Source organism: Triticum aestivum, chromosome 4B, assembly GCF_018294505.1.
Source record: "Triticum aestivum cultivar Chinese Spring chromosome 4B, IWGSC CS RefSeq v2.1, whole genome shotgun sequence".
NCBI classification, from domain to species: domain Eukaryota; kingdom Viridiplantae; phylum Streptophyta; class Magnoliopsida; order Poales; family Poaceae; genus Triticum; species Triticum aestivum.
The window spans coordinates 636,256,645-636,270,603 of record NC_057804.1 but is presented as its reverse complement, the minus strand read 5'-3'; the positions used below and the strand labels follow the sequence as shown (position 1 = coordinate 636,270,603).

Here is a 13,959-nt window from a genome sequence, read left to right as displayed (position 1 = left end):
TTTTCGGAGGGTAGATCGGTCTTGGAAATTTTCTCTTCGGTTCCGTTCTTACGACAGTTTCCTCGGCCATCCCACGCAGATAATCCGGTCGCATAGCCGCCGCCGCCGCCGTTCCCGCCGATCCCGTGGCGGCCTCAATCCAGGGAAGCAACCACCGGCCCACCTCCCTGGTCTCGCTCCTACCACGAGGGTGCCAGGCTGCCAGCCCGGCGGCAGGAAACGGAAACCCTCGGCTGCGGCGCGCCGATCCCGCCCGAAGCCTCCCTGCCCAGCGCCTCCTCCGTTGAGCAGTCGGTGACGCCCAGCAACGCCGGCCACCAGTCCGTGGGTAGGCAGCAGCATACATGGATGTAGCAGTATGGGGGGAATTACTAATCCGATCCCATATTACCTCCTGCACGGTTCAGCTCCTCCCCTTCCCTTCCCCTTTGTGTGAATCTTCTTCCTTTTTTCTTGTTGTTTAGTCATATATACATATGCCTATATATAGTAGTTCATTGTTTCTCTCTCTGATCTGTGTGGAAATTTACTCACCCTCTGTATCAGTACTAGTTTTTCCTAATATTTCTACCACACTGTTCATATGGTATGTAGTTTAGTAATTTGATATCCCATATTTGTCGTTCTATTGTGAAGTCTGTGTTTCCTATTTCTTCCTACAAAATATTTTTCCTCAACTAATCTTTCAGATTTCAGTACAAGGCGACACTTCAGAATATTGACATAGTTACTGAAGTTTGGTAGTGCTGTTTTCATGTTTTTTTATCAAGTTGACGTGCTATTTTTTGCAAGCTTTGATACAAGATGACAGTTTATCAATTGGAAGAACTGAAGGCCCTTTGGTTTGCTTTTTTTCCTGGAACTGGTCTTTGGGGAATAACATCTGAACCATGGAAAGAGATGGGTTGGCAAGGAACAGACCCATCTACAGATTTTAGGTATTAGATTTGTACTTCATTGCAGTTACTATACTTTGTCTAAAAGAAGTTACTGTACATATGCATTTCCCTATCAGTATTCGGTAGCTAAACTAGGAAACTTGATATGTATGATTTTTCATGAGTTGGCATTAACAGGTGGAGGCTTCATCTCCTTGGAAAATTTGTTATTCTTCGCCATGATCTATCTGGTGAGTGCATGTTGTTAATCTCCTTGAACAGTACTCTCCTTTATTTTCAAATTGCTTCTCACCATGCTCTCTTTCTGAAGAAGTAAATTACAGGCAGGAACCAACAACTGCTTCTTCCATCAATTCTTCAATCTGCATTCCGTATTTTTGCTGATAACTATCCATCAGTTCCTAGTTTGCATAGAGGCTGAACTTCTTGTTTCAAATATTTGGAGAACGCTTTTGATCCGGTGGCAACTTGTGGGGTGTAAATAATGTACGTTATAATATCACTGAAGGGAGTTTCACAGTTCATCTTGTATGTCATGGACACTGTCAGATTATGCTCAATCCATTTCATGCAGTTTACTTTCATTTCTTGTACGAACATATATCATGTACAATAAATTCCAGAATCCGGACAGAAATCTAGTAACCAATGATGTTTATCGAGCGAAAGAAATTGCATTATGGCATGTTTACAGGGATCAAATCTCTGCGCTGATGCTCGAATTGATGGTGTTTGTTCAGACTTCAGACTAATGCTATCAACATACACGAGAACAGTGTTTCATACTTGAAGTGAGCAAGGCATGCTCCGACGTATATCCCCTGAGCCTGAACTAGTGAACGCTGAACGCCTGAAGACACGTGCCCGATTGCGAGGTGTTCTTTTCTCCGGGGACATGATGATACATTCATGGGCTATCTTCGGCTGCAAATCAAAATTGTCTATGCATTTTTTGGGGAGCATGGATTTCTGGAGCTCGAGCTCCAGGGAACCTTCTATCTGTGTCATCCACTAGCCTTCTGTTCCTTGAGATTGACGCCACTACAGACAAGTTCATGCTCAGCACATGCATTTGATTTACAATAACATGGGCAGAAACTTGATGGGAAGCTACACTAGTAGGCCTGCATGCCTATCCACTGTTGATGATATAGACAAGGCACAACTGCATAAAACAAAACCAGAATCTCAAATGAACAGGTTCCCTCTGCCTCAACGTTTTTTCTCTTAAAAAACTGCTCTCTCTCTCTACTTCCTGTTCCTTTCTCTCTCTCTCAAGCCTCTCACGGCCACTCTCACTCTTCTTTGTCTTCCTTTCTCTCTCAAGCCCGCTACTCTCTCTGAACTGAAACCAACAAAGAGGAGAGAGAGTATGCAGCTTGCAAAACTTTTTCAGAAGTTGCATCCAAAAGTCAAAAGAGAGAGCTGCCTCATGTGAAACTTTTCCAAAGATATTTTTAGAGAGATATTTTACATGCTGCATGCACATTAAGGGAGAGAAAGAGAGCACACAAAGTTTGAGAGAGAGAGAGAGAGAGAGAGAGAGAGAGAGAGAAATGTTGAGGTATTCTACAGAATTCTAGAGTTGATCGGTGACAGTACTACACGAACATGGCCTGACGCATCTATCAAGAACAGTAGCCTTCATGTTTGCTAATTTTCTGTAATAAAGCGGACTAAATGTGCAGTGTTTGAGGATGTAACCAAGGCAGTATCGGTAGGAGTACTAAAATAGCATGCACTATATGCTCTTCACGTGTGTACAGTATGCTGAGCGAATAAGACCGATAAATGGGGTCCGAACAACTAAGATCGATGCTTGTGGGCCTGAATGACTAAGGTCAATAGTAGTAAAAACGAATAAGTAAGAAAGGTACTTCTGAGTCTGGACGACTAAGATTCATATTTGTGGGCCTGAATGACTAAGAACGGTACTTATGCGTCCGAATGACTAAGATCGGTACTAGTTAGCCCTGAGCGAGTAAGGTCGGTATGTATGGGCCCGAACAACTAAGATCCGTACTTGTGAGCTCGAACGACTAAGATAGTAGGGAGACTGAGCGAATAAGGCCGGTACATGTGGTTCCGAACAACTAAGATCGATGTTTGTGGGCCCGAATGACTAAGGTCAATAGTAGTAAGAACGGTACTTGTGAGTCTGGACGACTAAAATCGATACTTGTGGGCCTGAACGACTAAGAGCGGTACTTATGCGCCCGAATGACTAAGATCGGTACGTGTGGACCCGGACGACTTAGATCGGTACTAGTTAGCCTTGAGCGAGTAAGGTCGGTACCAGTGGGCCCGAACGACTAAGATCGGTACTTGTGGGCTCGAACGACTAAGATAGTAGGGAGATTGAGCGAATAAGACCGGCATATGTGAGTCCGAACAACTAAGATCGATGCTTGTGGACCCGAATGACTAAGGTCAATAGTAGTTAGAATGAACTAGTAAGAATGGTACTTGTGGGTCTGGACGACTAAGATCGATACTTGTGGGCCTGAACGACTAAGAGCAGTACTTGTGCGTCCGAACGACTAAGAACGGTACATGTGGACCCGCACAACTTAGATCAGTATTAGTTAGCCCCCATCGAGTAAGATCGGTACTTGTGGGCCTAGACGACTAAGAGCGATACTTGTCGGACCGAACAACTAAGATCGGTATTTATGGACCCAGGCGACTAAGATCTGTACTTAAGAATGTAGATACGTTAAGTGGTCCATTAGTAGGCTTAATTTGCGTTTTTGTCTTCTATGTGTTTTCATTCGTGACAGGATGAAAGATATCCTTAGTGACATCTACTTTACAATTTTGTTTTGCAAGAGGTTTTAATTTTTATATGTCTTTCGTATCGTTTGATTAATTTACATTATTTGTCAAGTTCCATCATTTTTTTGAAGTGAACTACTTTGCTGGTGTTTGTCTCTTTAAACTTCCATGTGAAAACGGTGTTTTTTGCACAAACTTGTCCTTTACACAGTATTTCGTCCATGAATGCAAGATGGTTGCCTAAGTAGACGTGTAGATAGCTTACTACCAGAAATCACCTTATATCGCACTGGCAACAATCTGCACTTCTACCGTGTGGTCCTCGGTTTGAGACAAGTTGACCACTTTTTGGAATGGTTTTCTTTCGAAGAATAGGGATCGAATCTATGATAGAACTGTACTAACCCAAACATTATTCTTTGTAAAGCACAATGATGATCTCATTATATAACGAGGCAATGATAAGAATAGACGTGCAATCCAGCAGCTCCAGCTTTATCAATCTTCAGGAGCCCCAGCAATACAACGCCTAACAAGGCCATGCGCCCGTCTAAATTTCTGTAAACCGCAAGGTAAGCAATACAACCCCCAACGCACACAAATAAACCCACAAATAAAAATGCAACTCATTACTTTTGCCACGTTTGAAGAATGCAATCAAGCTACATGGGTGGAACACCACATGGCCTAGTTCATCAAAACAATGCCGCTCATATAACCATAAGATTAGGCATTCATTATAGTCAGAAGAAATGATCCAATAAGAATGCATCTGCTGCAAGAACAAGAAACTGCGGTCTCGCTCGCTCGTCTGCTCCACCTCACCAACGGTATTTCCTATCTTCATATGTACATGACCTCAAAATGCCGCCGTTGAAACAAGTCCCTGCACTGCAACTTCCATCATGGACGTCCACAATCACTGTTCATAGGAGACCATGTGAGCAAACATTAGTCCTACTTCTTTTGGTCAAAAGTATTAGTAACATTTTTGTTAAATAAATGAGGCAGCAACTTTGCTAGAATGAAAAGACACTTGCAACCTTATAAATCCCTGAAGTCCAACTCTATTAAGTTCCACTCAATAAAAATGAATAGGAGTAGATATTTTGAACGAAAGATAGATCTACATTCCCTCATAACAGCAAACAGCATTAAAGGACATTCGTACTGAAGTCCAATTCAATTAAAGGACATCCTGAGAAGATTTCATTTGCTCTCTAGCCACTTTCATGGTTCAGTCTTATTATCTTTGATCACTAAAATTTGTAGAAACCATGCTTAAAAAACTTATGATATGAAGGATATAGATGCACTGGTCAGGCTTCATGGTAAATAAACTGTAATCACTAGCAGAAATTTTTGTAAGCTGGGAAATTGAACATTGTAACTTGAGTACCTCACAAAATAAATAGCCAGACTTGGAAAAGGGCATGTTTGAGTAATTGTATATTTAACAGAATTTTCTCCTTCAGACTAGCATCATTGTTCAACGTAGATTACCATCTTATCATCAACCAACATTATTCAGAGATTCAGAGATTACACTACGTGGGAAGAAGATCACACTACATAGTTTATAATTGTTCAACAACGGAAGGACCATCCTCAATCAGAGATTACACTACAGGTCTGAATCCAATAAATTTTTGGTGTTGTCCTATTCCTGGATGATGTGCTTCATTTGGACATGAGCTGACAGTAATCATCGTGATCAGAAAATTTCAGAGACCCTAGATCTCAATGGTGGCTTACCTTCAATTTTTGTGCCCACTAGAACAGAAATAATTGAATGTTTAGTCGCCGGCTAGCCACCTGCAGGGAGGGATGTAAGGAAGAGATGAGGCAGGGGGCAAGGTACCTTCCTCCATTGGTCGACCACTACGACCATGCCCAGCCAGGGGTTTGCCTCCAGGACCTCGCGCCGGTGTCGTCGCCCAGGTCCATGCGCGGCGCCGGCGTCTCCCAGGACCTCGCCCTGGCATCCGCGGGGGCGTCGGGGAGCGGCCACTACGACCAAGCCCAGTCGGGGTTTCGCCGACATGACCTCGCGCCGGCGTCGTCGCCCAGGTACTTGCGCCGGCGCCGGCGTCGTCGCCTTCAGGCGCCTCCCTCTCGCGAGATGGATTAGCCGAGATGCAAGGGATTGACTGAACCAATTCACAAAGTTTCTAAAAGAAAAAAAAGGCAGGGAGGACCATAATACCCTTCTTGATTATTGATAGCTTACCAAGCTGACCACTTGGTAATCAACGGTGGGAAATAATCACCGGGAGAGTTACATAAAATTACATATTGTAACTCCCCAATCACCGTAAAAGAGCTCTTGATATGTAGGATATGATTTTTTTTCACTGAGTGTATGCTAATGTTTTTATTTTCATTTGAAATGTGAAAGAATGATTCCTATCCTACACAGAAATAAGAATCCATTCCTACAAACCAAAGGCCTTAAAATATCATATAAAATTTTATTTTTAAAAATTCCTACAAAATTTCTGTAAACCATAAGAGGCCTACTGGTAGTAGTACAATGAATGGAAGCAGGCGAAGGAATACCAAGGGAGGGCGAAAGCGATGTGGATATTTGTTGGCCGCCAGAAGATCACTGCTTACAACACTGGCTACTGGCATATGCAACACTTGCGAGTCCGGTCTGTATGCCTGGTGCTTTCTCTTGCGGTTACGTGGATATGCCATGTTTCTGCAAGCGCACACGTTGGTGGACGTGTGTAATTCTTTTACAGTAGCACGAGCTCTCTTTTTTCCAAAAAAACTTCTTCCTCCTCCCGTCGCCGCCGCCACCACCAATGGCCTTTGGGCCGTGAAGGTGGGGAGGATCTCGGCCCCCCGCCGACAGAAGAGACCCTGATGTTGTTTTTGTTAGGTTCAATGTCTTGGTTGGGGCTGTGTGGCGGTGACGATGTTCCTCGGTAGGAATAATGTCTTGCACGCCCGATCCAGTCCCAATGGTGCGTCTAGCATCACCGGAGGACATGAGGAGGTGTGTCAGCGTCGGATCTCATGGGATTTGGTCGGTGTTAGTCTTTGATGGATCTTTTTGGATCCAATTTTCGTTCGTTTTCGTTTGTGTGGTTTCTCTTTTTACGAAAAGGATCAAATCTATTATAAAAATACATTAAAAGTACAAAACATCTCAAACATAATAAAAATTACATCGAGATTCATGGACCACCGAACGGCCATTGCCACCACCATAACGACCATCGTGTGGTCTTCGTTTGTGTTGTTACAGGTTTGATTTTTTCGATCTACGACTCTTCATGAACGATGGTTGTTGCTCTGATGCGCTAATCTTTAATTGGGGCCTTAGCACGACGACTTCCCGGCTGTTTAGTGCAACAAGGGTTGTCCGGCTTCGGTGAGGGAGGGGTGAGGGCGGCGGCGCGCCTTCGCTCGCTCCAGTGTTTGTACTGCTATGATTGATTATGAATAGATCGAGAAGTTCTCTGGAAAAAAAAAATCTTTTACAGTAGCACTTCTTTTAGGTAATTTTTTGTACTGGTCACATGGCAAGTAGAGGAGATTACGCTCGTTTGCGTGGAATCGGGTGCTTTTTTTTGCCAAGAAAGAAGGTGACGAGAGGGAACGGGGGCTGTGTTCGTGCTGGAGGCCGAGGGGAGCGATTGTTATGTGCGGGGGTACCTTGATCAGGAACATCAGTGAATGAAGGAACTTCTGGTGGACTGGAGTCAGCGACGAGCCTTCTACAAAAGCTATGTGTCTCAGGGCATGGAAAGACATATGCACACCCAAAAGTGAAGGTGGTCTAGGTATCAAGAGTATCAAAGCAACAAACAGGAGTCTTATCCTATCAACGGCCTGGAGAATTGCTGAAGATCCAGAAAGTAACCTCTACAAAGTCACGAAATCAAAATATTTCCCAGAAACTTCTATTTGGAGATCTATGCTTAACGTTCCCAAATCTGCTTTCTGGGCAGCAATTCTCAAGGTAACTCCACTTATGCACTCCAGTTCTTTTTATCAGCTCACGAGTGGCAATGTTTCTGTTTGGAGTACCCCTTGGTGTCCCATATGGAATTCCATTTATGGTCACCTAATAATTCAACACAATAACTTTATCTATCCAGCACAAGTTAAAGATCTTTGGGATCCCTCTAGCAAAACTTGGAATGTTTACTTCATAATAAATCTTTTTGAGCAACAAGTTGCTAACACTACACTTCTTCAGACTCCTATCATTCAAGATGAGGGGAAAGATATGCTTTGTTGGAAATTAACTCCTTCAGGAAAATGTACTTCGAAGAGTGCATACAGAGTTTGTCTTTAAAGTTTTACAGGAGGCAGGTGAACCAAGGCCAAGACAAGTTCCTCAACAGGTCAAATCCATTCTCAATCAAGTATGGAAGCAAAAAGATATGGCACCCAGAGTTCAAACTTTTGCTTGGCGCCTTTTGAGAAGGGCTATGCCATCAGGTAAGAGAGCAGGTAGATTCTCTCATCACATTGAAAAAACCTGTTCTAGATGCAATGTAGAAGAGGATGATATACATTTGTTTTTCCTGTGCCCTTTCGCCAAGGCTGCTCGGTTTCATCATCCTTGGTATCTTAGATCTGAATGTATTGCTCAACAGGCCATGACTATTTCAGATGTTATTCAAAACCTTCTTTCTTCAGGACATCCCATGGCTTCCTTACAAAATATTATGAATTTTCTTTGGTGCATTTGGAAATCTAGGAATGACAAACGATTCGACAGGAAAGATGGGTCCCCATCCCAAATTTACCCTGCGGCACTGGCCACTATAGAGGCTTCTAAACTGGATGCAGGGAATCTACAGATGGAACAGAGGCTAGCTGTTAATGATGATGTTTCAAAGGCACATCACAAAATATCTGGAGATCCTATAGGGCTTCCTTTGCAGGGAACTACCATAAAATCTGATCGGCTAATTTCTGGAGCCGAGGTCTACTCCGACTCCTCATGGAGAAATCCTCACTCGCTAAATTCTGCAAATGCTCCTCCCACATTCAGCTCGAACAGGGGCGGCACAAGATCGACATCTTCATTACAGGGATATGCAAATCAGTTTTTTCTCCATTGCAGGCTGAGGCAAAAGCTCTTCAAGTGGCAGCAAGCTTGGCATCCCTGATTTCCCTACAGGATGTCTCCTTCCTCACAGATAACTTGACGCTTGCAAAAGCGGCAGCTTGTAGAGATCTCAGAGCTCGACCTGGGCATTGGGAGATTAGGTCCAGTTTAGCTAGTTTCTTTGAAACATCTCTTCCTCTGTCCCCCAAAGTGTACCATATCTCTAGAGATCTTAATGCTGCAGGCCCATAATTGTGCTCAACAGGCTTGTATGCCTAGCATGCTTAACAGGTTTAGCTGTTGTAGCTCAGTTCACAGAGGACGCCAATGCCCTATGATTAGCAGCTTTTATGTGCTTCCAATCTTCATGATGTTGTAATAATCCTCTGTACGATGTGTTTGAAGATGGAATGTATGGTGCCGTAGGTGCCTTTGCTTGTTCAAAAATAAAAAATAAAAGTGAATAAAGGAAGTACTATCGTTTTGTTTTTTAATCTTGGGTTGGGTGGGTTCAGAAGCAGTGATGAAAGTTCTGGAGAAGCAAAAATTCATGAGATGAACACCTCTTAATTATTCGGCCCTCTGTAAGAGCCAGGTCCAGCCAGTTACACTGACTGCTTGCGCAAGTAGATACATTTAGTGACGATTTCAGCTCATCTGAAGCTGTCTTTTGAGTAAAACAGTCACTCAGTGTGCAAAATTATTACAAGTAACAAGTACAGAACAAAACCAGCCAGCCATGAGTAATGCCAGATATACTAGTACTAATTATATAATTATTATAAAACACACAAAGGTACAGACAAGTGGATGTTCAAATGATCATAACCCAAGTCAAATCCAGAGATCAACTATCTGCTATTTGTGCCACTGTTCTAGACACAACAGGTGCTCCAGAGAAAGGCAGAAAATGACCGTTAATTATCTGACACATATACCATAACATACATGATTGGCCTGTAAATTAATAACAGAGTAATTAAAGGTTACATGAACAGTAAAAAATGGAGAAAGGGTACATGCCTATTCGAGAACAAATATGAAACCTGAGCAAACAGAGAAACCAAAGTTCAAGCTAGCCAGTTTCCTGCAATGTAGTACATCTAAGTGCAAAGAACATGATTTATGAAGAAGAAACACATCAATGACCAATCATGAACAAAAAATCACTGAAAACTTGACCATTAATTCGGAGTCTAAGCCATTACATCAGAAATCCCAACTCTACAGCACTTCACTTTCTTAAAGGAGTGCCCTTTCTACTCTTCTAGGATAGGCCACAAGAGCAAGTTTCTCAGCTATGAAATACGGAGTATATTTCTAATTTGGACATGTAAGAGCACGAAAAAAGGTATCAAGAATACGGTTCAGCAGAGGCTCAATGTTCCATGGCAGGTTTAGCTACTAAGCTATTCAGAGAAGTTTCACTTGAGGTAAGGCTGCTCTGGGAATTCAGTATGCACAAGGCTTGTGTTTTCTGCATAGAAACAGCACCGTCTGCAGGTTTGCTATCATGCTGGGGAAGACCATTAGAAGGCCTCGTGTCCGCTGTCGCCTGAATACTGCTGCAATGCGTTCGAGGCCCCTGGACTGCCTTTGGTTGAGCAAGTAGCTGGCTTTGATGCAGAGGCTGAGTGCTGACAGACGGTTGAACAGGCGGCCGTTCGACATTGTAGTCAGACACACCAAGATCAGAGGCCAGATTAGCAAGTGCAATCTGCCATGACTTCTGAATAGCTGATGCGTCTTGCGCGCCTTGTGTTGCCTGAGTTACTTGCTGTGTTGCCTGAGCTACTCGCGTGGAGCACTGACGAAGCTGCTGCATTCCAGCAGTACCAGACGATCCATTTGGAGCAGCCTGGAGATGTGGCATTGGCCGAACCTGCACCGGCGCAGCAAGAGAGCGCTGAGTGGAGAAACCCTGAATAAGGTTACCTCCTGGCAGTCCCCTGCTTCCGGGTGCCGCTTGTACTGTCTGAACTGCACGCGTGGTTGCTGGATGCATTGGGGCATTGTTACGAAGAGCAGGGTAAATGTACCCATTTGAGGGTGTATAGACTGTAGGAGCAGCCCCAGGCCTGTTGGATGTTTTACCTGAGAATTTTGGCCCAGGAGCTGATGCTTTTGGCAGATGGGTGGTTCGCCACGCATTCTGTGCAGCCATAACAGATGGATGCATTTGTTGATTTTGGCTGGCATTACTTGCAACAGGAAGTCTTGCGGTGGAAGGTTTGTTTACATTTGTCCCCAAAGCAGATGGATGCAATTGTTGATTTCTGCTGACATTACTTGCAACAGGAACTCTTCCGGTGGAAGGTTGGTTTACGGTTGCCCTCAAAGCAGATGGATGCAATTGTTGATTTGGGCTGACATTACTTGCAACAGGAACTCTTCCGGCGACAGGTTGGTTTACACCTGTCCCCAAAGCAGATGGACGCCTTTGTTGATTTTGGCTGAGAGGATAGTTTACAGTTGTCCACAAAGGTGCATATGGATATGGTTGTGCAGCTGATACCTGATGCCCTGTAAATTGCTGAGAGGATGGTGTTGTTGAGCTTGGGAGAGACATTTTCTTGACACCTTCACGCTTAGATGGCAGCACGCTCTTGCGTTTGAGTGATTGCCTCTGTTTCTTCCACTTTTCATCCTTATCCGTAGCATGACAATGATCAGTAGGCAAGGTACCTTTGCCCCACATGGGGCATGGAGCACGAGAATCACAAACATAACAGTGGCACTGCATCAAGAAGAAAAGCAAAATAAGGTAATGCATCCGTGATGGAACAATTGGCATTCAATACTGTTCCATAACTTGATCAGATGAGAAGGCAAAGATTTGCATTCATTAACTAACCATGGTGCAATGATTTGCATGAGATCCACTTCCAAAAGGCAATCTAGCACATAGATGACGTGGATGGGGGAAATCCCTGCATGCTACCTGAAAATAGAAGAGAATAATAAGACCACACGCCTTCTTTTAAAATTGGAAGCTTTGAGATGGCTCCTGGATGCACAGGGCCCAATCATTAACATGGATAAAAAAGAACATATATTGCCATGACAATCAGTGGGGTACTTCCAGTTCCTTAAATAATCACTAGTATCATCATCAGCAACTATAAGATATGACAGTACGCATACACTACCAATATCCAGGATCACAAAAGTCATTACCAAGTAACAATATTATCCAGTTAGAGCCCACCAAATTGTATTTTGCAATAGCAATCCATGGGGAACTCATCCCAGGGAAAGCCATCCATGATATCAAAAACAGGGAACAATATCACTGAAATGTAAGTAGTTTGGCTACCTTCCTCTAATAGCATAAGCTTTAATAAGGTGATTGATTGGTGCATTACACTAAATATTAATACTATATAGGACCCACAATTAATAGTGGGGTCATGCATCAATGACTGTTATTACCAAATCAGAAGAGCAAAAGGTAATTGAACACGAGCAACCAAATAAATGTTTGGAATCAAGTAAACTTCGGCTTAGCAACTAGATTCCTATAAACAATTTACATACAACCGAAACAGGAATCTGCACTGATTAGCCTACAAAAAAGAGCTCCAAATTTCAATAGCTGGTCAATGCAACGCAGCGACGAAACGTATGACTCTAACAGCAACAGATTGTCAATGCAACGAACATACAAACCGGCAAAAATATTATCTAACAAGACGTCAACAATGTATGCGTCGAAACACAATAGCTAGTCAAATGTATGTCTTAGCAACTAAGATTCCTGAAACAAATTTATATGCAGGTGCAACAGAGATATTAACTGATCAGCCTACATAAGAAGAGTTCCAGAATATCAATAGGACCCATTCTGGTCAATAAGAAAATTCCCAAAAGAAGTTGGTCAATGTGACGGATATTAGAACTGAACGTTCAAAGGTAACATAGAGGAATTTCAGGCAAGAAAGAAATCAGTACCTCCCCTTTCTCTGAAAGAACCTGCAAGTCTTCTTCTGCCCCATCTTTCCCAGGCTTCTCCTCCTTGACAACGATTAGGGGCTTGTCAGGGTCACTGTCCAGGATCACGCAGTCGTCGTCGTCGTCATCAGCAGCAGCCTTCTTCTCACCCTCGAGAGCGGACAAGAGCTCCTGTATCACGGCGGAGTCGTCTAAACCCTCCCCCAACCCAGTGAGGTCGTCGAGCAGGAGGCTGGAGGCCCAATCGAGCGCGTCGGCGGTCGGCTTGGCAGAAAAAGAATCCTCCTTCTCGTCGTCCGAGATGATCTCGATGACAGCCCCCGCCGCCGGCCCCATTGATCCGCCCCAAAAACCCTCGACGAAATTCGCAGCAGACTCGGAAAAGAAGACCGCGGCGGCCAATGAACCCTGCGAGCAGAACAGAGCAGAGCAGAGCAGCAGCCGATCAGCAGCGGCGAGACGGGAAGATGCCGGCCCTCTTGAACCAAGAAACAAAGAGGGTTTCTTGGGCGAAAAAAAAAGACTCAATCTTGCTTCCGGGCAGAGGGAGGGAGGGAGGTAGGAAGATTTCGCCCCTGAAAAGGCATGGCAGGGGTTTTGCTTTTACTTACAGCAGAGCAGAGCAGAGCAGGGGAAGGCGAGACGGCGCCCAATGCGGCGGCGGCGGCGGCGGCGCCGGCCGGGGTGGCTCCGCCGCAATGGACCCGGGGAGAAGAGAAACCAGCGAGCTGGAGGGGAGGGACACGGAGGAAAGATTTAGCAGGATTTTCTGCAGCTCCGCGGGCCTGGATTGATGAAAGAAACCACGGAGCTGGAGGGGAGGGGAGCGGGGGGGTTTACCGTGGCGGCGAGGGGGGAGGCGGGTGGTGGGGACGGGAGAAGCGGAGGCGAAGGCGAAGCAACTGCCCTCTCGCTTTCGGGGAGATTGTGGTTGTTGCGCCGCGGCTGCCTACGCGTACTCCGCCAGGGCGAGGGGAGACCGCACGGACGGACGGACGGAGCGACTTGGGTTGGGGTCGGAGCGGTCGTGCTGCGTGGGATCCCCACTTTTATTGGCTCCGTGTGCGTGCGTGCGCTGCTCCGTCTCCGGCGCCCGCCCGCCCGCCCGCCCGCGTACGTGGGGTCTCGGAGTCGGAAGAGCGTGGCACTTGCGTTGCTGTTTCCTCTCCTTCGCCGGCTTGGCAAATGGCAAAGTGGGATGCACACTTTCTTCGTCTCTTCCAAGGTTCTTATGTGTTTTTTTTTGGGGTGATTTTGCTT

General features: G+C 44.8%; 1 protein-coding gene and 2 long non-coding RNA genes across 5 annotated transcripts; 1 reads left to right on the top strand and 2 right to left on the bottom strand.

Moving 5' to 3' along the window:
• LOC123089510 (uncharacterized) lies at nucleotides 1-1,435 on the top strand. Its single transcript, XR_006442308.1, has 3 exons — nucleotides 1-938; nucleotides 1,077-1,129; nucleotides 1,210-1,435. It is a non-coding gene; the product is annotated as an uncharacterized lncRNA (long non-coding RNA).
• Nucleotides 1,436-4,117: 2,682 nt separating this feature from the next.
• LOC123089509 (uncharacterized) lies at nucleotides 4,118-5,833 on the bottom strand. Its single transcript, XR_006442307.1, has 2 exons — nucleotides 5,536-5,833; nucleotides 4,118-4,596 (listed from the first exon to the last, which is right to left on the bottom strand). It is a non-coding gene; the product is annotated as an uncharacterized lncRNA (long non-coding RNA).
• Nucleotides 5,834-9,898: 4,065 nt separating this feature from the next.
• On the bottom strand, nucleotides 9,899-13,711 carry LOC123093746 (uncharacterized). 3 transcript variants are annotated; one of them, XM_044515790.1, is made up of 4 exons: nucleotides 13,311-13,711; nucleotides 12,700-13,107; nucleotides 11,603-11,689; nucleotides 9,899-11,485 (listed from the first exon to the last, which is right to left on the bottom strand). In XM_044515790.1, exons 2-4 carry the CDS (start codon nucleotides 13,033-13,035, stop codon nucleotides 10,127-10,129), a joined length of 1,782 nt encoding a protein of 593 aa, XP_044371725.1. In that variant the 5' UTR covers nucleotides 13,036-13,107; nucleotides 13,311-13,711; the 3' UTR covers nucleotides 9,899-10,126. The 3 variants fall into 3 exon arrangements, with proteins under 3 accessions (XP_044371725.1, XP_044371724.1, XP_044371726.1); XM_044515791.1 differs by having other exon boundaries at nucleotides 10,940-11,163; nucleotides 11,264-11,485; nucleotides 12,700-13,711; XM_044515789.1 differs by having other exon boundaries at nucleotides 12,700-13,711.
• Between the last annotated feature and the right edge of the window lie 248 nt (nucleotides 13,712-13,959).

Excerpts from the sequence above, each read along its gene's own strand:
- LOC123093746 (XM_044515789.1), bottom strand. The coding sequence starts at position 13,035 with ATGGGGCCGGCGGCGGGGGCTGTCATCGAGATCATCTCGGACGACGAG. Across the intron at positions 11,690-12,699 it reads TTCTTTCAGAGAAAGGGGAG|GTAGCATGCAGGGATTTCCC; the intron begins GTACTGATTTCT and ends TTCTATTTTCAG. Across the intron at positions 11,486-11,602 it reads ATGCAAATCATTGCACCATG|TGCCACTGTTATGTTTGTGA; the intron begins GTTAGTTAATGA and ends TTCTTGATGCAG.